This window comes from Miscanthus floridulus, chromosome 15, assembly GCF_019320115.1.
Source record: "Miscanthus floridulus cultivar M001 chromosome 15, ASM1932011v1, whole genome shotgun sequence".
Taxonomy (NCBI): Eukaryota; Viridiplantae; Streptophyta; class Magnoliopsida; order Poales; family Poaceae; genus Miscanthus; species Miscanthus floridulus.
Window position 1 is genome coordinate 42,272,573 of NC_089594.1, and position 22,180 is coordinate 42,294,752.

At 42.7% G+C, this 22,180-nt stretch overlaps 1 protein-coding gene across 1 annotated transcript; it reads left to right on the forward strand.

Moving 5' to 3' along the window:
* The first annotated feature begins 1,285 nt into the window (after positions 1-1,285).
* On the forward strand, positions 1,286-5,952 carry LOC136508211 (4-hydroxy-7-methoxy-3-oxo-3,4-dihydro-2H-1,4-benzoxazin-2-yl glucoside beta-D-glucosidase 2, chloroplastic-like). The gene is made up of 12 exons (XM_066502851.1): positions 1,286-1,664; positions 1,988-2,057; positions 2,231-2,289; positions 2,533-2,608; positions 2,884-2,961; positions 3,075-3,162; positions 3,429-3,684; positions 3,795-4,128; positions 4,235-4,269; positions 4,513-4,615; positions 5,213-5,321; positions 5,516-5,952. Exons 1-12 carry the CDS (start codon positions 1,392-1,394, stop codon positions 5,727-5,729), a joined length of 1,695 nt encoding a protein of 564 aa, XP_066358948.1. The 5' UTR covers positions 1,286-1,391; the 3' UTR covers positions 5,730-5,952.
* Positions 5,953-22,180: the final 16,228 nt, after the last annotated feature.

The window sequence follows — 22,180 nt, forward strand, 5'->3', positions numbered from 1 at the left end:
ACAAGTCCTCATCGGGATTGTGGTGATACCTTTATTTATACTAGATTAGATGACAAAGTACTCAAGTTTTCAGTTTATGATTTAATTAATTGGAGTATAAGCTGATAAAAAAATTAATGTATATCTATATACCTAATATTAAAGAGGCAAAAATTCTCGTCACCCATTTTTCTTGTCCACCTCGCCGTAACTACCTGGGCTGGGTAGTGGAGAGTTTCTTCTGTGTCTCGTATGTGACCCGAACTCATGGTGCATACTTATATGAGTTAGGACAACTCACATCTATCAAGGATGAATACAGAGTCTAATTCCAATATGTATTGGGTCGCGCCATAAGTATCTAGCATGTGATGCCAGACTCATGGCCTACGTTCATACGAGTTAGAACAACTTGCATCTTAGGATGACACGGACTCCTATTCCTACACGTACTGGATTCTGGTACAATGCACGAGTGCGTTTGCTATAAGGATAACTTTTGTTTCGAATCAAAACTAAATCAGTAATTTAGTTTCTAGAAATCTTTGTTTCCTATAGAAGTGTCAGTGGTTTAAATGACTCATGATATTATATTTATTATTTCTTTTTTAGAAAAAAAAACATACGGTAGGACTGGGGTAACCAAACAAATCGGAAGCTGACATAAAAAACCGGAAACAGAGGAACGGGGAAAATGATACTGCATGGGACGCAGAAAAAAGGAAACAAAGATGTGATGTCATGCTCGTAGCCTGGTACATGTGGTTCGAATTGGCCTATCTAACGCGGACGATATCAGCGGCTAGTTTGTCGCGTCCTACACGTGTGATGCGTGCTAGTCGTCTTCTGGTTCGATGGTCTAACCGGTGCGTGTGGTTACCGGTCAACTTCGATCGTCTCCGTACGTAATAATTAAGTTGATGTGGAAAGCCAAAAATGATTCTAAACTGTACAACGTTGGCAAGGTCAGTTCACACTACAGCACGTGATCCAGCTTTACGCGTGCAATTTTTGCACCATCGGATATGATGTGCTGGCTCGCTAGTAAGGCCAGTGTCAGCAGTGGAGGTTTCATGCATGTCTTGGTTTTGGACGCACTAATATTTTGAAAACGGTTCAGAAGAATTTTAGTCATATGAAACTCTCTCTACTTCGTTAAACTTTTATCATCTCTCTTCAGCAATACAATGCCATGTCAGAGTTTTTAATGTCTATGAAACTCTATGCAACTCCTATTGAGATTGGCCTAAATAGGCAGTATGTACCGTACACATCACGCGCATTCTGGTACATATTAAAATAATTGGCAATAACCAGCTTACACAGTCGGCATCTTCGACTATAAATAGACACTTGCATCAGCCTCTCCTACTATACACAAGCAGCTCAAAACTTTAGCCAGCTAGCAAGGCATGGCTCCACTTCTTGCTGCTGCCATGAATCACACTGCCCATCAAGGCCTTAGAAGCCATCTAAGACGACCCAATAATGAGAGTTTCTCACGGCACCACCTTTCTTCTTCATCACAAAACAGTAAGCGAAGGTGTAACCTTAGCTTTAGGCCACGAGCTGAAAGAGTAGCAGGCAGTGAGAATGGAGTCCAAAAGCTGAGCTCCTGGGAAATCCCTAAAAGGGACTGGTTCCCCTCTGACTTCATCTTTGGCGCCGCCACTTCAGCATACCAAGTATTATTTTCTAGCACGAATGTTTACATCTTTGTTAGATATGAAAACAAAGTAGTGTTAACAGTTATTACAATGACAGCTAATACCTAGAAGAAAAAGAGATGATGTGTGTGAATGCATTGTTCGAGCTTGTTTGGTTTTACCGACACTAACGCAAACGCAAATGATTTAAAGCTGCAGATCTTACCGGCGGGAAATGCAATTGAACTTATTTCATTTACGTTTACTTTACTGTTGTACCAACCAAACACTATGATATTTTAATTATTTGTTTGATATGCACAAAATTAAGTGTTATACATATGATATATATATCTGCGTAGATCGAAGGTGGTTGGAATGAAGATGGAAAGGGGCCAAGCACTTGGGATCACTTCTGCCACACTTATCCGGGTAACGTACATATACCCCAGCGGCCCAGCCTTTTTTTTTGTTTATAATAATAAGCACGCAGGATGTATATGTACCAAAAATAAGATGCAATTTTCAGTGTATAACCATCATATGTGATGTCCTTCTTTCCTTAATTCTTCCTTTTCGTTCTTTCATGTGCATATCATCAATAGAAAGGATAGCGGACGTGAGCAATGGGGACGTTGCAACCAATTCGTACCATATGTACCCTGTAAGTACTGAGATTATGTCATTGATGACTAGCTATATTATAATTATTTGGAAGTACCTGAGATGTATTGTATGCAGTTAGCTCTGTTAAACATGTAAATATGTATGATTATGAAGGGATCTATTTTGTATTGTGCATATTTTTTGTGGCAAAAAATTGTTAATGTATATGCACTACTAACTTAATATGCTTGTTAATATATATTGTCATCATTATTTATGTTAGTATACTTTTGACTGGCAGGAGGATGTCAGATTGCTGAAGGAAATGGGCATGGACGCCTATAGGTTCTCCATCTCTTGGCCTAGAATTCTGCCGAGTAAGTAATACTCCCTCTGTTCCAATTAATAAGCCGCTTTGACTTTTTTGTTTTATCCATTTTACTATGTATCTAGATATATTATTATATCTAGATGCATAGTAAAATAGATGTAAAAAAAAATCAAAGCGACTTATAATTTTGAACGGAGGGAGTACACATATTAAAATTACGAAGTATGTTTTCCACGGTGCATGCATTAATGCATCCAATAAGGCAATAAGAGTTGTTGGATTGTTATGATGCTAATTCAAGCGTATGCTTACGACTTTCAGAAGGGACGCTCGAAGGAGGCATTAACTGGGAAGGCATCCACTACTACGAAAGGCTCATCAACTTGTTGCTAGAGAACGGTAAAAACCCATTTTTCTTCCTGGTTAGATTAGCAGCTTAATTAATTAATGAAGATCGTAATCCAGTGAGAAAAAGTTTTCACACGAATCATTTTTTACTCATTGCAACCCAGGCATACAGCCATTTGTAACAATTTTCCACTGGGACACGCCTCAAGCACTGGTAGACAAGTATGGTGGCTTTTTAGATCAGAGGATTGTGTAAGTACTATACATAGTTAAAATGATATGCTCACATCTATCATTATTTAGTCTACTTGCTCTCACTCTCCTTGCACAAACAAAGAATACCAATGAGAGGATGGCGATTCTGGAGTTTCATACATTTTGGACAATGAATTTGTATGATTTAATTTCATTATGGTTCGCATCAAAAGTATTAGAGAAACAGCATCATCAATTGTCATTCATGGAATTGCCAGTTAATTAGCATATATAACACATCATTTGGTTTTGCAATTTTTCAGAAAAGATTACACAGACTTTGCTAAGGTGTGCTTTGAGTACTTCGGTGACAAAGTGAAGAATTGGTGGACCTTTAATGAGCCCCATATATTTTGTTCTATGTCATACGGAACCGGGACCCATGCCCCAGGGCGGTGCTCACCGGGACAAAAATGTGCTATCCCAACTGCAAACTCACTCACTGAGCCATACATTGTTGGCCACAACCTTCTCCGAGCCCACGCTGAGGCTGTCGATCTTTACAACAAGTATTACAAGGTACCTATATATATATATATATATATATTCAAAGACTCATATACACTCTTCTAAATTAATAGGTAGTGGTACAATATATATATACTCCAATATTGATAAATAAATTCCAGGGTGAGAACGGACGCATAGGGCTTGTGTTTGACGTAATGGGTTATCTGCCATACGAAAATACGTTTCTGGATCAACATGCCCAAGAAAGGTCCATGGACCTTAACCTAGGATGGTTCATGGAGCCGGTGGTTCGTGGTGACTACCCTTTTTCCATGAGATCGTTGGCAAGGGAACGGCTACCCTTCTTCACTGACAAAGAGCAAGAGAAGCTAGTGGGTTCCTATGACATGATGGGGATAAACTACTACACCTCAAAGTTCTCCAAGCACATCGACATCTCACCAAACTACTTGCCAGTGTTCAACACTGATGACGCCTATGCCACAGAAGAAAGTAAGGAACAATAGTTGGGTACTAATAACCTTACTGCTTCATTGTTCCATTAAAAAAATCTGACATTCTCATATTAATCGTGCACTTTTATTCTTCTGTCAACCAGCGTATGGGCCTGACGGGAATCCTATTGGTCCTTCTGTACGTGCCGTCCTAACACTATATTATTCTTTACCATATTTTATGCTCAAAGTGATAATGTAAAAAACCCATACAAAATTAAATATAATCATATAGTGCTCATGGTTAAAGTTTGACACGTGAAAAAGGAATGTTCGTTAGGCATGCAAATGTTTTGTGTTGGCATTAAATCGGAACAAATTAAATATGTCGTTTGTTCTTGTAATATGCATATTGGATCGATATTCATGCTTCAGTTTGCAGACGGGGAATTCGTGGATCTACATGTACCCTGAAGGCCTAAAGGATGTCCTTATGATCATGAAGAACAAATACGGAAACCCACCCATATACATCACTGAGAACGGTAAGTAGTAAAATGCTATATATTTTTGCATTTTTGTTGCAATTTAGGTCATAGGTTGTACTAAATTTTAGCTACCTACAAGCAATTGTATCTTTTTATTCTTCTTATGGGCCTTTTGTAAATAAAGGGTTTTTGATAATTTTTAAACAAGCAAAACGTTGAAAAGTAAGTAACTAAACTTTTCATGATCACAAAGACTGGATCACCGTCACAAATGGTTTCAATTTCGCAAGAATAGCTCTGTTTTCTTTGTTTGAAAGATGAGCTTAATCCTATATATATGCACATTAGCTAGGCTAGATGAATCACTATCACAAAGACCGGATCCAGTGATGTACGTATCTAGTCTAATCGGGATCATATCGTCCCCAAAAAGAAAATGAAATCAGTTGCATATTGAGTCTGAGCTTGTCATATAATAATCACATGGTATGGGCATCTAATCAGGACCATGAATGTGGCGAAACTAAAGCTCGCCCCATAGCTTGCTAATAAGTTACTGTATTCATTAAAACATCTGGCGGATGACTGAGATGACTTGGCCGGATAATCCATGGAAGTGAGGCACTGAATAGGGTGATTTATTTGTTTTTACAGGGATGGCTGACGTTGACAATGGCAATCTACCCATACAAGTTGCCTTGAATGACCACAAAAGGGTAGCGTACCTCCAGTGCCACATCGCAACTCTTAAGGAGTCAATGGAGTATGTATCTACAGAACTTACCTTTAGTTTATTTCATTCTTTTCGCTTATTTCATACATAGAATCTTGTCCGTTAATTAGTACACATTTTGTTGCACTATATACATACACATGTACATTATTTATATGTGGCGCACGGTTCAATTAAGATAATAATAATAATGCTTGCATTTGCATTGCATCCGTTCGTGCCAGCTTGGGAGCAAATGTGCACGGCTACTTCACTTGGTCTCTGCTGGACAGCTTTGAATGGGCCACCGGCTACACCGAACGTTTCGGACTCGTCTACGTTGACCTCAAACACTGCTGCAAGCAGCGCACTATGAAGCTGTCAGCCAGGTGGTTGCAAGAGTTCAATGGAGCTGCCAAGAAGGTTGAAGATAAGATTCTTACGCCAGTGCTTAATTAGAACACTGCTGGCTGATGTATGGTGGCACGCACTGCACGCATGGAAAACTTGCTGTGTGCCTGTGTGGTTTGGAACCCATATTTTTCTTTGCAGTGCCAGAGGTAGTGGAGACATGTTCTCCAGCACCCTGACTAATAATGCATCTCGTTCCTGTTCACTGTTACCTTGCTATATATGCAATAAATGAAGTGGTACATTTGCCCGTTTCAATATTTGTAATGTTGAATTATTATGGACGATGCCTTGTATTTGTCAGGGGGCCAAAGCAAATGGCCTGAACTTCCATATAAACTATTTTCCAATTGTTTAGTATGTGAAAAAAAAGAAAATTGAATTTTGTATGTATTTCTTGATGGTTCTGTTAAAACTCTGAACGAGATTGGAGCGGCGGCACTTGTTAAAATGCAGTATATCCAAGACACAAATACCTTTGGAACACAAAATAACTTCAACATTTTTTTAATGAAAATTAAAAATATTTTTCTGATTTACTAAAAATATACAAAATACTAAAGGGTCAAGTATAATATATTATATTAATATATACCTAATATTAAAGAGTCAAAATTTCTGCTATTTTTTCGTCTGTCCCGTACTAACTAATTCTGTAGCTTTATTCCAACATGTCCGACGCGTCTTTGCTTTCCCAGTCCACTCCGAATCAGAACGAGTCCAGCACGCAGTTAAGTCCCTACAAAAGAAGAATCCTATAATTGTCCTCAAATCCATCTATTGCAAATCGTAAAGGAAAGAAGTTTGAGACAGGTCGTCCTCGTCCAGTCCGGAGATAGCACGATCTCGTGCAGCAACCAAAAAATCAAATTTATGTCGCTTTATATATCAGATATATGAAAAACATCTAATCAAAGAATTATATTTCTCAAGCAAATCAAACGCCCGAAGCTAAGCAAGAAAAAAATCATGAAGCAGTCCAGCGCCCACCGTCCAGCTGACCGTCGAGCCGTAGAGTCACGTCGCCAAACCTCGTGCCGCTGCACACAGCCCCATTCACCGTATACAAGATGTGCCCCCTTTGTCGGATGTGAGGAAAAAAAGAGATTGAAATCAAGCAAAGCGGAAAGAGAAGAGAGGAAAACAAATAAAAAAGCATAAGAGAGAGACGGAGGCTCTAATAACACTTGGATGTGTTAGATTGATCTCCTAGTCAATAAGCCCAACGGTCTATTGGGCCTTGGTCATGCGCCCTGATCGGGGGCGCCCAACCCTACATGGTTGGTGGGCCCCCGTCGCACTGCGCTATATAAAGTGGTGGGGGCCGACGGCTCGAGGTACGAGGTTCACTGTGAGCCGCAAACCCCACCGACAAACCCTAGACCGATCTGAGAGGGCGCGCAGCCAGCGACGGGAAGCTCCACTGACTTCGCCGTCGCCACTGCACTGCATCACCGTCTCCACTGCGTCGCCTCTCCTCACCGACCGTCGCTGCCCGTGTGCTGCCTCCATCAACGAACCAGCGATGGACGGATCGAGCTCCAACTCCACGGGATCCAATGGTCTGTGAACCCTTCACTCTCCTCACACCCCTCTGTCTCCCTGTCTCCCTCTCGGTGTAGTGTTCTAGGTTTACATGTGCATGTGTTATTCCGAATCCATGTGTATGCCTCCTAGATCTACTGCTAGAGATCCTAAATGTTCTTAGCAATGGTATCAGATGCCTGTCTAGTCGTAGATCTGGATCGGGGAAGAAGAGAAAATCGAACCCTAACCCTAGATCGGGTACGGGAAAAGTCGGAAACACATTGAGACACGGTCTCAACAAAGAACCCTAAACCTAAAGAAAGACGGATTTCAATCCAGACAGAAATGACTCAAACCCTAACCCTAAAGAACAGATCATGGTTTGGCGAAAAGATCAGAATGGCCGATCCAAATCGGATCGGGATCGTGAACAGCTTCGAACCCTAAACCTAACAGATCGGTGCAGTGGAAGGGACCTACCTGCCGTTCTCTCCCGCCGGCACCACTGCCGTTGTGCAGAGAAGAAACCGCCACTACGCGAGCACAGAGAAAAGAGCCGCGAGCTCTGGCCAATAGGGCACCGTCGCAAGGCTACTCGACGACGGCGTGCTCAGCCATGGGCGAGCACGCACGCCGGCGAGGAACTTCACGGCGGCGCCATCTCCATCTTCTTCCTCCGGGCCGCCATGGGCGGACACCACTGCTGCTCGTCCTTGGGCGGTGCAGGCACACGAAGAAGGGGGAGAAGGGAGAAAGAGAAGGAGAGGCCGGGGGAGCAACCGCGGAACAGCTACGGCGGCCGGCGTCCTCCGCGGTCGTGGCGCGGTCGCCACCGCCACTGCCGTTCTCGGCACTAAGAAAGATAGGCAGCAGAGAAATGAAACTAGGTTTTGGGGGAGGCGCGGTCGGTCGGGGTTTTGATGCCCCGAGCTGTGCACTCAACCGTCCGATCTGGATGAACGGGCGGAGATGGTCGGGCCACATTGAGCCCAGGCGGGGAAAGGAATTCGCGGCCCAGGCCCAGGTTGCGGCCTGGGCGCGGAGGCGGCGCGAGCGCGAGCCGGCTGTGGGCTCTGCTGGGCCACAGTGCGCGTTATCGGGCTGAAATGGCCAAACAAATAGTACAGTCACAGTTTTTTTTATTTTCCAGAAAACAATTTGATGAATAAGAATTGAATTTTTATGATAATTTTCTGTACAAAATTTATCCAACGATATTTTTTGTTCAGTAAATAGTAAAGTTGCTTCTGGAAAATATTATCATGAGAATTTTATTCAAAGTTTCCGCTGCGTAGTTAAAGTTGTTATGGAGTTTTAATTAAATTCGAACCAACGGGAGAATTTGATTTTAAGAGCCAAGAGATAAATATGAGTTGATTATGATATTGTTATTTTCTGACCAACGTTGTTAATAGCAATATTATAATTTTAATAATTATGCATTATTTCTATTTCTGCCCAACGGTGATGTAGATTTAATGTATAAAATAATTGTATGTTTTAATTTTTAACCAACGTTGAACTAAGGCATGCAATTGTTGTCGTTATTATTTGTGTTCTCACACTATTTGAATTGTGTTTTCAGGCGGATACAACTTGATGAGTTGTATCAAAGATATCCCTACTCTAAAAGGGGATAACTATATTGAGTGGAAGAAAAAGATAGACCTGGCTTTCATCCTCGCTGAGGTGGACTGGGTTGTCACCACACCGTGTCCCAAAGAACCTGTGGCACCGGTGAGAGAGACAGATGAGACTGATGCTGCATGGTAGAACAGAGAGCGGGACTTTGCTCCCGTAAAGATGTCTTTTGACCTTGAAAATAGAAAGTGGGTCACAGCCAATAAGAAATGTTTGGCTGTGATAAAGAATACAATTGAGCCTGCAATAGTGGGCTCAATTCCAGACTGTGACACGGTCACAGAGTACCTAGAAAAAATAAAGAGTCAGTTCACTAGCTCTTCAAAGACATATGCAACCCAGCTGATCAAGCAGCTGGTTACAGAAAGGTACTCTGGTGGCGGCAGTGGCATTAGAGAGCACATACTGAGAATGAGCAATCTGGCATCTAAGCTCAAACCAATGGATTTGGCACTCAAGGATGAGTTTCTTATTCATTTGATTTTTGCTTCTTTGCCCAAAGAATTTGACACCTTTGTTGTTAATTACAACATACAGCCTGAAAAATGGGATTTAGAAAAGCTCATAGCCATATGTGTGCAGGAGGAGGAAAGAATAAAAGTTTCACAGGGTGGTACTGTCAACTACCTAAAAGATAAGAAAAAGAACTATAATAACAGCTCTTCCTCCAAGTCATCTGGAAAGGGTCCCATGCAACAGTCTCAGAACAAGCAATTCCTAGTGGATAAAGACCAGTGTCTCTACTGTAAGAAGACGGGACATTATAAGAAGAATTGTTCCGATTTCTTAAAGATGATTATGAAAAATAAAGGTGAGAACATTATTACGTTCGTAAATGAATCCTTGTATGTAAAGTTTTCAAAATCTACTTGGTGGATTGATTCAGGTGCAATTATTCATGTTGCTAATTCATTGCAGGGATTCCGTTCGATGAGAACTTTGCAAAGAAGCGAAAGTTTCATTAAAGTCGCAAATGGAGTACAAGCAGATGTTGAGGCCGTTGGCGATCTACCGCTAGAGCTTGCTGATGGCTTCATACTTTTTCTTAGAGATGTTCTTTATATACCTCCTTTGCAAAGAAACTTGATTAGTGTATCGAAGTTGGACCATGATGGTTATGATTGCCATTTTGGAAATGGCAAATGTCAGATATTGTTTAATAATAGATGTATTGGTCTTGCCTTCTGACAAGACGAGCTTTATTTGTTATTACTTCGTGAAAATGTGAATTCCGTATGTGATGTGAATGAGAATGTATCCTCATCGAACAATGCAAACAGAAAACGAAAGAGAGCTCATGATGCGTTGTCGAAATTATGGCACTGTCGTTTAGGCCATATTTCGAGGGGGAGAATAGAAAGACTAGTTAAGAATGATATTCTTCCTCCATTAGAGCTCTCAGATTTAGAACAATGTAGAGATTGCATAAAAGGAAAGTATGTAAAGAAAATTAAGAAAGATGCCAAACGAAGCGCAGGAATTCTACAGATTATTCACACAGATATCTGTGGTCCTTTTCCTATAAAGAGTGTGGATGGTTTTGATTCATTCATAACATTCACAGATGATTACTCCCGCCATGGCTACATTTATCCAATTAAAGAAAGAACAGAAGCGTTGGATAAATTCAAAATATTTAAAGCAGAAGTTGAAAATCAGCATGATTTAAAGATTAAGATAGTCAGGTCTGACCGTGGGGGAGTACTACGGTTGGCATACCCCATATGGACAAGTTCCTAGACCTTTTGCAAGGTTCTTACAGGAGAATGGTATAGTCGCCTAGTATTCAACACCGGGCGAACCTCAGCAGAATGGAGTAGCTGAAAGGCGTAACCGTACCCTGATGGATATGGTGCGTAGTATGATAAGTTACTCCACTTTACCGATGAGTCTGTGGATAGAGGCGTTAAGAACCGCCATTCATATTCTCAATAGAGTACTAAGTAAGTCGGTACCCAAAACACCGTATGAGTTGTGGACAGGAAGAGTACCCTCACTTAACCACTTGAGTGTGTGGGGGAGCCCTGCTGAGGCTAAAGTTTTTAACCCAAACATTGGGAAGCTAGATCCCAAAACAGTGAGTTGCCATTTCATTGGCTATCCAGAAAAGTCAAAAGGTTTTCGTTTCTACTGTCCTAACAGACATACAAAGTTTGTGGAAACGAGACACGCTGTCTTCCTAGAGGATGAAATGATTAGGGGGAGCATGGTAGCTCGAGAAATTGACCTTGAAGAGAAGCGGGTGTAAGCACCCACTCTGATCATTCATGAGCCATTTTTCTCACTATCTGTTGCTGCTACACCGACAGTTCAAGACACTGTGGTGCCAGCACCTATTGTTATCCCGCCTGTGGCAACAATGAATGATGATGAGGAACCTGTTCCTCAGGATCCTATAGAATCTATTGCCACACATGAGGGGGAGCAACAACAGCCTCAAATAGAAAATGTGCCAAATGAGGAAGCCTCTAGAAGGTCTCAAAGAGTTAGAAAATCAGCTATTCCTGCTGATTATGAAGTGTACAGCACTGAGGAATTTCAAATGGAGGATGATCCCACCTCATTTGAAGAAGCCATGAAAAGTGATCATTCATCAAAGTGGCTTGAGGCCATGGAAGATGAAATGAGATCAATGAATGCAAATAAAGTTTGGGATTTGGAGATAATTCCTAAAGGAGCCAAAACAGTAGGCTGTAAATGGGTCTACAAAACAAAACTTGACTCTCAAGGGAATATAGAGAGATATATAGCCCGACTTGTGGCAAAAGGCTTTACACAAAGAGAAGGGATTGATTACAATGAGACCTTTTCTCCAGTCTCATATAAGGATTTCTTCAGAATCATAATGGCATTAGTGGCACATTACGATTTAGAATTACATCAGATGGATGTAAAGACGTCATTTCTCAACAGAGACTTAAAAGAAAATGTTTACATGGCACAACCGAAAGGTTTTGTCATGGAAGGAAAAGAACGTTTGGGATGCCGCCTAAAGAAATCCATTTATGGATTAAAACAAGCTTCAAGACAGTGGTACTTGAAGTTTGATCAGACAATAAAGAATTTTGGGTTTAAAGATAATGTTGAGGACAATTGTGTCTATGCAAAGTTTAAGAATGGGAAGTTTATCTTCCTTGTCCTGTATGTGGATGATATCTTACTTGCTAGTAGTGATGTCAGTCTACTACTGGAGACAAAGAAGTTTTTGTCCTCAAAATTTGATATGAAAGATCTTGGTGAAGCTTCGTTCGTTCTAGGGATCGAGATTCACCGAGATAGAAGTAAAGGGGTATTAGGACTATCACAAAAGGCATACATAGAAAAAGTCTTAAAGAAATTCAGTATGCACAAATGTAGTCCCTCACCTGCTCCTATAGTCAAGGGCGACAGATATGGGGATTTTCAATGCCCCAGGAACCAATATGAGATCGATCAAATGAAAGTGGTTCCATATGCTTCAGCTGTCGAAAGCTTGCAATATGCTCAAGTGTGTACGCGCCCTGACTTGGCATTTGTTACCGGGTTACTTGGCAGATTCCAGAGCAATCCTGGAATAGAACACTGGAAATTGGTAAAGAAAGTATTGCGTTATTTGCAAGGAACAAAAGGCCTCATGATGACGTATAGAAGATCTGATTCACTCCATATAGTGGGATATTCAGATTCTGATTATGTGGGAGATAATAGAAAATCCACGTCTGGATATGTGTTCACTTTCGCAGGGGGAGCTATTTCATGGAAAAACTCAAAGCAAACCGTCACTACATCGTCCACATTGTATGCCGAGTTTGTAGCGTGTTATGAGGCAATGGGGCAGGTGAACTGGCTAAAGAAGTTCATACCCAGTTTGAAGGTGGTTGACGACATCAATAGACCACTGAAGTTATACTACGATAATAATCCAGCAGTACAGTATGCTCACAACAATAGGTCAAGTGGTGCTGCCAAATACATTGACATAAAGTATTATGTTGTGAAGGATAAAGTTCGGGATCAAATGATAAGTCTTGAGCATATAAGTACCAAAAAGATGCTCGCGGATCCACTTACAAAAGGCTTACCACCCAACATGTTCAGAGAACATATAGCCGGCATGGGTTTAAGGGAAAGCCTATGATTCCTACACTATAAAGGGCCCAAAAGTTAAAGTAACTATTTTAGATCAGAGACGTGCATTGTAGCTGTTAAATCTATCGGCGATTGACCATGACGATGAAACATGCTCTATGCATCATCTGTGAAGAAATGAGTAAGGATAAAAGGATTGAAGTTTAAAGTTTAAAGATAAAAGTAATAGTGAGATCAAGGGGGAGAATGTTAGATTGATCTCCTAGCCAATAAGCCCAACGACCTATTGGGCCTTGGTCACGCGCCCTGATCGGGGGCGCCCAACCCTACATGGTTGGTGGGCCCCCATCGCACTGCGCTATATAAAGTGGTGGGGGCTGGCGGCTCGAGGTACGAGGTTCACTGTGAGCCACAAACCCCACCGATAAACCCTAGACCAATCTGAGAGGGCGCGCAGCCAACGACGGGAAGCTCCACTGACTTCGTCGTTGCCACTGCACTACATCACCGTCTCCACTGCATCGCCTCTCCTCACCGACCGTCGCTACCCGTGTGCTGCCTCCATCAACAAACCAGCGATGGACAGATCGAGCTCCAACTCCACGGGATCCAATGGTCTATGAACCCTTCACTCTCCTCACACCCCTCTATCTCCCTGTCTCCCTCTCGGTGTAGTGTTCTAGGTTTACATATGCATGTGTTATTCCGAATCCATGTGTATGCCTCCTAGATCTACTGCTAGAGATCCTAAATGTTCTTAGCAGGATCAAGTGACAACTGAACATCAGGTTCCCTCACTGGATCGAATCCATCCAACATGGACAAGAAACCTCCTCCATCAAATCTTCTCCTCTAGCCAGGAGTTCCTCTACAGGCTTGGTGTTTCTCGCCCACCACAGCCTCTCCACGGCACCATCAATCTCCTTCTTTGCTTTGCTCAGTTGCCAATTCTTCTGCTTTCTTATGGGGTGGAAATCTAATGATGTAACTATATTCTTCTGCTTACCTCAGTTGCCAATTCCACTCTGTCAATTAGCACTTTGAGATTTTCTAGGATTCCTTCCTCCTCAATCTCCCCTTCTTAAATGGTGAGAACTCTGAAATTATCCATGCCAATCCAGTGTCTAAATCTTTCTCCCCTTGGCTCAATATCAATGTGGTAAAAACCAAGACCTCGATTAGCACTACCAAAATATTGAGCAACCGGCTGATAGAGGTTTCTGCCATTCATGGCACTTGTCCACCACATGATCCACACTATGGTAGATGAAGCAAGATTTGGGTCTATGGCAGCCTAAACTATAGTGACCTAGCTCTCCACAATTATAGCAAACTACATTCACCAGCTTCTCATTGATATCAAGAACTATAACCTCCTTTGTCTCCACAGCCATCTCAGTTTTTGTTTGCTCAGCAACTTTCTCCTGATTCGGACACTGTTCTACATCTTGTTGAGGTCTCCCTTGCTGGTTCCTCCCCCTTCCTCTTCCTCCCCCCTAGAGTCCCCCTCTAGGTCTGTTGCGCCTAGCGGCGGGGTCGTATTATCAACCATGAGCCCCCCAAGAGAGTGCCACCGCACCTCCTCTTCAGGATCTTTGCGTTGGGTTACACAGACATACCCAATATAAAGCATTCCGAACAACTCACTTGTTAACCACTCAAGTCCCCAACTTAGTTAAAACAATCTTTGATGATAGAAGCTTTGGAGAATAATAATTCCAAGTTTTGTTACACAAACGATACTCCTAGTCAACTCTAAGTTACACTAAGTCGCTCATCAATACATCGGATTACAAGCAGCTCATCTTGGAGAATGCCCAATCCAAGGTCTACTAACCTGGCACTGGATTGAGCTTGGCTCAGGCCAATGTCTTACATACCTGCAAAACAACTTAATAGCAGCACCGTGAGTACATTTCATACTCGCAGGATGTAATTCTAATATATAGATATTTGATGGATGCAAGGATATTATCAGGAATTTGTACATTTGCAGAAAAGCAATGGCGTTTCTTGAGATGACATGCTCATGATTCATTATTAAAACACAAGCTTAAATAAGTTCATAGCAACTAGAAAGGTGATTCGACATATGTAATTCATTCATCATCAAGGTTTCATCATTAACACTACCATAGGTACAGAAAGTAAGAACAACCATAAAGGGTTTCCGTCCCGAGGGACTTCAGGCTTTCAACACTCTGCAGAGGTGTACAACTGTATACACACGAAAATATGGGACTAACCACCATACTCCGGGTCCGGTAGTAAGGGTTTTCTCACGATTTCCAACATTTCCCAAATTCGGCCTGAATGTCACATGAAAAGTTTGACTGGTGCCCGGTTAATGCTATCACCATCTAACCAATGCTACCTTCTTGCCAGTTCCATAGATAGACCGACTGTGATTAGTTACTAGGCTTGCCAGCCCCATCCCCAGCATGTGGTCTGTACAGGTGGTTACTCGGACTCACGTATCCCAATGTACGGTCCTTAACTGCTCCACGAGCTATGTCACTTGAGATCCCACACTCAGAGTGACCTACCCATCGCTTGAGCAAGAATTACCAAATTTGATCATCATATGTTCATATCACAAAGTTATGTTGAGTCCTTAGTCATAATTAGTGAAGTAGGTAAGTTGTAACCCCCATTCATTTTAGTAATTAATTATCCCGGTGTAGCAACCAACACGTGTAAGTATGAATTCCCTTCCTCATACTCGACTTCTACCGTTATCTAAGCAAGTAAGCAATTAAGTGTTACCAATCCTGTTTTTTAAGTGAAGGCTCTAATTAATCAATGAGTAGTTATAACTTCGTGAAACATCATTAAGTTGATTAACCAAATCTGCATGAAATGCATGACTCGTAATGAGACATAATAAGCATCCAAAATAGGGTTTATAATAGCGGGGTGCTGTAGGGTCGAGACGGCAGACTAAAGAGGGGGTGAATAGTCCTTTCTAAAATTAAACACACCAGCTAGCTGAAACAAATGTGGAATTAAAACTATCGATCTAGCCAAGACTACACCCCTCTATCTAAGTTCACAAGCAGCTTATAAAAATCCTAATTAGGCAACAAAGGTGCCGGGCTAGCTAGAGTTCACCTAATAATTCTAGCTTGCAAGGTCACACAAACTTATGCAACTAGTACTTTGGCAACCGAGGGAGCTCCTACACAATCTAGTAAGCAAAAGCACAAAGCCACCTAAGCTCACTAGCAAAGCTCAATAATAAGGCTACACAAGCCAAATTATAGAGTACAAATTACTTAGCTACACAAACTAAGCAATGTGACTAACAAGGTTACTCAAACCGAATTAGTCATGCAAGGGAGCTACTTCTATGCTCCACAAGCAAGAAGGTAACTAGCAAGCTACATAAGCTAACTAATTACAAGAGCGACTACACAAGCACAATGTATATGAAAGTAATTACAAGCTCGTGTAGAGGGGATGCAAACCAACGGGAAGACAATGATGACACGATAATTTTTATCCTAAAGTTTATGTTCTTGGCAACACCCTAGTCCCCGTTGTGTCGACCGCTCACTTGGTAGTTCGGCGGCTAATTGGCATCACCCGCCAAGCCCGCACGTCGGGCAATGCAAGAACCTACCCACAAGTGAGGGTAGCTCAACAACACGCTCTACTAGAGTTGCTCTTCGTGGCTCCCGCGGGGTGAACACAATCCCCCTCACAATCACTTCTCTGGAGCACCACACAATCTTCTTTGCGTGCTTCGACGGAGACCACCACCAAGCCGTCTAGAAGGTGGCAACCTCCAAGAGTAATAAGCACCACCGGCTTGCAAATCAATCACCTAGTGCCACTCGATGCAATCACTCAATGCAACGCACTAGAAATCACTCACTTCACAATTAGATCGTACTCTTGCAAGCACAAGTGAGTTAGAGGGCTCTCAAACCAAGCACACACAAGGGCAACACATTCCCCAGGTGCTCAACCTCAGCCAAGCCCAAGCTCCACCTCTATTTATAGTCCCCAAGCCAAATAGATCTGTTGGAGCAAAGCTGCTGGTTTCTGCGAGGGCACCGGACACGGCGATGCCTGGCATCGGGCACGGCGGTGCCCCTCCCAACGGTCGTATTCCAATAGCTAGAAACTAGCCGCTGGTCACCAGATAGGGGTGGCAGTGGCACCGCCCTAGGGGTGGCGGTGACCACCTAGACCAACCCCGTAAAGTCACTGCTCTCTAAAAAATAGGGCGGTGCACCACAATCACTGTGTCGGTGACCACGGCAGTGACCTCCTGTGCTTTCTTTCTCTCGGCTAAAAAAGTGGCGGTGCCCACAGCGGTGGCACCAGACACAACCTGGCGGTGCACCGCCGCCCCTGGGGTGGTGCACACCACCACTGGCGGTGCCACCCCAAGACCGCGCCGCTCTAGGCTACGTCCAATTGGTCACTGTTGACACCGTTTTTTGCACGTGTCAAAATAATCGGAGTGGACTAATCGGCAAGGGGAAAGTTATTGAATACTTTGATAACCGGTGAAAGCCAGCTTGTGAAGATGGTTGCTGATAGCTGGTGATGGCCGATGAAACAGGGAATATGCCGATGAAGGAAGGCTGGAAGACTGCTGCCGATGAAACAGGGAATATGCCGATGAAGGAAGGCTTGAAGACTACTGCCGATGAAATAGGGAGTATGCCGATGGGAAGGAGGACAGTGAGGTTTCCATCGTAATTGAGGCGGACAGGGAAATAGATAGAAGTTGATTTCCTTTTCTATATTAGTTAGAGTATGATTCATGTAAGAGTCACGTGTTTCCTTAGATATGGGATTGGTGTCCTAGTTGTGTTTGGTTGTGTCTCTTTAGATCAGGGTATAAATGTGGAGTAAGGGGCAATGTAAGAATATATATCAATCAACATCAAAACCAACTTTTACTCCTATTTGCATCTACTTACTTTTCGGCGACTTCGTCAATTTGCATACTTTTTCTTTTTTACGAGTTCTCATTGAATCGGCGAGCTGCATCGTTTCAGTGCGACCTTCGGCGATTCTCGAGTTCCGCGTGAGCACCTCTTGGCCGTGACTTCCGGGCGTATCGCTGTTGTCAGGACTAAAGTGTTCGTATCTTCATCCTTGTCGATTAACAGGTCAAATCGACTGGCACGCTTTGGATATCGATTCGGGTATTAGCCCTTTGTGTTTGCAGATCTACTTTTGCATCAACACATCTTTTGGCACGCCCGGTGGGACAAATCAATCAATATGTTCAATTCCGAGATCGAATCAGGGAACATTATCGCAGTATCAGAAGAAGATCTCAAGGAAGAACAGAGGCAGGCTATGGAAAAGGCTGTAGAAGAATACAAGCAGCTTTGTCTGAGATCATTTAGCTTGAACAAGAGTGGACAAGTCATCCAGAAGCAAGATTTGCCGTTGCCTCGGCAGGTTACCTTTGACTCCAATCCTGGTAAACTTCAAGAGATGGTTAATTCTGCAGTAAATCATGCTTTGATTAATCACTCCAGTGTGTTGTCCAATACTGTTCATAATGCTGTGGTTCGAACTCTCAAAGAAGGACAAGCGGCACCACATTACGTTGGGCCTGCCTATCATCAACCAGAGCCAGCATCTGTCAAAACTCCATCGGCTCCTTCGGCCGTTGTGGGTACAGAAGTTACTTCCCCTCCAGTATTGGCGGGCTCACCTAATGTTCAATCTACACCAATACAATCAGAACAGGTACTACCAGGAGGGCGAGTTCAGCTTAATACAGATCTATCGGCATCAGCTATGTCAGGCCCTGTGTCTCAGAATAGCCAGATTCCTACTAATTGGTGGGGATATGGCATGCCTCCAGAGTCATCTGCTTTCAATCCTAGATTACCTCAAGTGTTTGATGCAGTAGGGAGAGCGCCTATACCATCGGCCGTTTCGCCGATGGCTCAAGTGCCTCAATATGCCGCAACTACTTCTGTGCAACCAACTTCAGGAGGTTTCCAGATACCTATGGTTCAAACATTCAATTCAAGTCCATCGGCGAGCTTACTGCCGATGCAGCAGAAAGTCCCTGCTATGAGTCAAACTGGGGTTCAGTTCATGCCTCAAACCGGTTTTAATTATCCAACAATATCAGCAAATTACCAGCCATCGGTAAGTTCTGTACCGATGAGTTCTAATAATGATTGGTCAGGACAGTTACCTGTTCAACATACAGTTCAGCGAAATCAGCAGGTTGCAGGGATTCAACAAGGTCATATGCAAGCTGGTTTCCAGAATCAAGCATCGGCAGCCCAGCCGATGAATCCTTTCCAACAGGCTAATGGACCACAAGTAACGGCAAATATGCCGATTGCTGGAGATCGTGGGCCGCAAAGATATGTGGAGGGATGTCAGCAGGCACCTGTAGAAATTCAACCGGTTCGTCAGCAGGAGGCTGATGCTTTTTGGGCCGATAAGATAGCAGAAATTATGAAGGATCAGTTTGGGATAAAGCCCAAGGTCAATACTTATTCTTATCGGACTCCATACCCTCCTGCATACGATTTAATTCCTCTCCCAAATCGGTACAAGGTACCGGATTTCACTAAATTCTCTGGGCAAGATGATACATCAACAATGGAACATGTCAATCGCTTCATTATTCAATGTGGAGAAGCAGCTAACAGAGATGAATTAAGAGTTCGATTATTTTCATCATCTTTGTCTGGATCAGCATTTACATGGTTCATTTCATTGCCACCAAATTCTATTATTACTTGGGTTGATCTAGAAAAACAATTCCATAAGTATTTCTTTGCTGGAATCCATGAGAAGAAGCTTACCGATTTAGTAAAATTGAGACAGCGTAATGATGAATCGGTAGAAAGCTTTGTGCAAAGGCTACGAGATGTAAAAAATAAGTGCTACAGCCTGGTGCTGGATGATCGGCAGCTTGCCGATCTGGCTTTCCAAGGGTTATTGCCACATCTTAAAGACAGATATGCTTCTCAGGAGTTTGAAAGCCTCAGTCATCTTGTGCAAAGGATCTCTGATCAAGATACTAGGGTTTTTGAACCTAAAAAGAATTGGAGTAAAAAGGTATCATTTGTTGAAGAAGTAGGAGATTCTGACTCTGATGAAGAACCAGTTATCGGCTTAGCTGAGTGGGTTAAGAATAAAAAGCCAATATCATGTCCCTTTGGTCAAAAAGAGCCAGAAAAGTTTACCTTTGATATAACCAAGGCCGATAAAATATTTGATCTTTTGCTTCAAGAGGGCCAAATTAAGCTGTCACCTAATCATGTGATCCCATCGGCAGAAGAGTTGAAGAAGATCTTGTACTGCAAATGGCACAATGCAACTTCACATAGTACAAATGAGTGCAAGGTATTTAGGCAACAGTTACAATCGGCTATTGAATCTGGGAAGATTAAGTTTGGTACTTCCAAAGCCCAGAAGCCGATGAAAATTGATCAACACCCTTTTCCAGCAAATATGTTGGATGCCAAAGGAAAGACCAAGGTTTTGACGTCAGAGGCTGCTGAGAAAAACGCGTCAGTGGACCCCCAACATCGGATAACTACCGATGATGCAAAAAGTAAGGGTTTGCTAGGAGAAAGCAGTAGTTCCAAAAATCCTCCTCGATCTGGCATTGTGATTACTCATCGGAGGCAGCAGGAGGGTTGGCGTCAACGTAATGACCGATATCGACAACAGCAAGAAGTGAGACGTCGGGAGGAATGGAATCGACATAAAGATCATTGGAGATGTCCGTTTTTCATCCATTGCTGGGAAGAAGGTATTAAATTGCCAACTGTTGAAAATTGCCCTGAGTGTAATGGTTATTACGGAGTCAATCGCTCAGAAAGGAGGTTTCAACTTGGTAATCAGGGTTCGTCTGTCAATGAGCCGATCAGAGGCAGAGCATCAGTGCATGATCGGCTGGGGGGCAGACTTAGTATACATGAGAGGCTTGGTAAACGCGCTGGATATGTTCCAAGGAATCAAGAGGAGCTTGAGGAGATGGCAAACGCAAGAGTTCCCGATGAGGAAATATTCTACAGGGACCCTAATATACGTCGTGTAGAATCAACTAGGACTTGTTATCAGCCGGTTTGGAAAACCAAGTTTCCTCGATGGTGCCCAGAGGGTCTGACAAAGACGCAGAGGAGGAGGATGCAACGTGAGCGTCAGGAGGATTTATACCAAGAGGAAAATTCCTCCAATGAAAAGCCTGGTCGTCAGCAGTGGCAGGTAAAACACAAAAATAAGGGTCCATCGGCAGATGTTAATATGGTATTCATGTTGCCGATGGAGTTTTTGGCACTATCTGATAATGAGGAAGAAGTTGTTCTCTCTGATCAAGTAGCTCAGTTAACACTAGATCCAATGATGGCTGTTTTCGAGAAACCTACCGATGACGAGAGACAGCATCTTAAGGCTTTGTTTGTGAAGGGCAGAGTTGATGGGCAGCCTGTGTCTAAGGTACTTATTGATGGAGGGGCTGCAATTAATATTATGCCTTATGTGATGTATCGGAAACTTGGTAAGGGGGATCAAGACTTGACCAAAACCGATATGATGTTGAAAGATTTTGAAGGCAATGTGTCACCGGCTAAAGGGGCAGTGTGCGTGGAATTAACCATCGGCAGCAAAACCTTGCCAACGACGTTCTTTGTTATCAACGGCAAGGGTGCATACAATCTGCTTCTAGGGAGGGATTGGATTCATGCTAATTGTTGTGTTCCTTCTACAATGCATCAATGCCTCGTACAGTGGATTGGGGATAAGATTGAGGTCGTCCCTGGTGATTCTTCTTATATCATTGCATCGGCAGAATCAGATACTTATGAGCGAACTAAATGCATATCAGGAGAAGCTTGGGAAAAAGAGTTCCTTAGAGTTGCTGATTATGAAATTCCACCGATCCAAGCAGTCGGTTCTGAAGAGGAGTTTTAATGGATAGGTTTGCCGATGATGGAAAATTAGGTCAAGGGTTCACATCGGCAGATGATTTAGTAGAAGTAGATATTGGTGATGATGATAGGTCAAGACCTACTTTTATTAGTGCTAAGTTAGATTCCAAGTGTAAGCAGCGAGTAACAGATTTGTTAAAAGAATATAAAGATTGTTTTGCTTGGGATTATACTGAGATGCCTGGATTAGACCGATCGATAGTTGAACATCGGTTACCTATCAAATCTAGATTTCGGCCACATCAGCAGCCTGCGCGCCGATGCAACCCTAATGTACTTCCTGACATTAAGGCCAAAATAACTAAATTAATTGAAGCAAAGTTTATT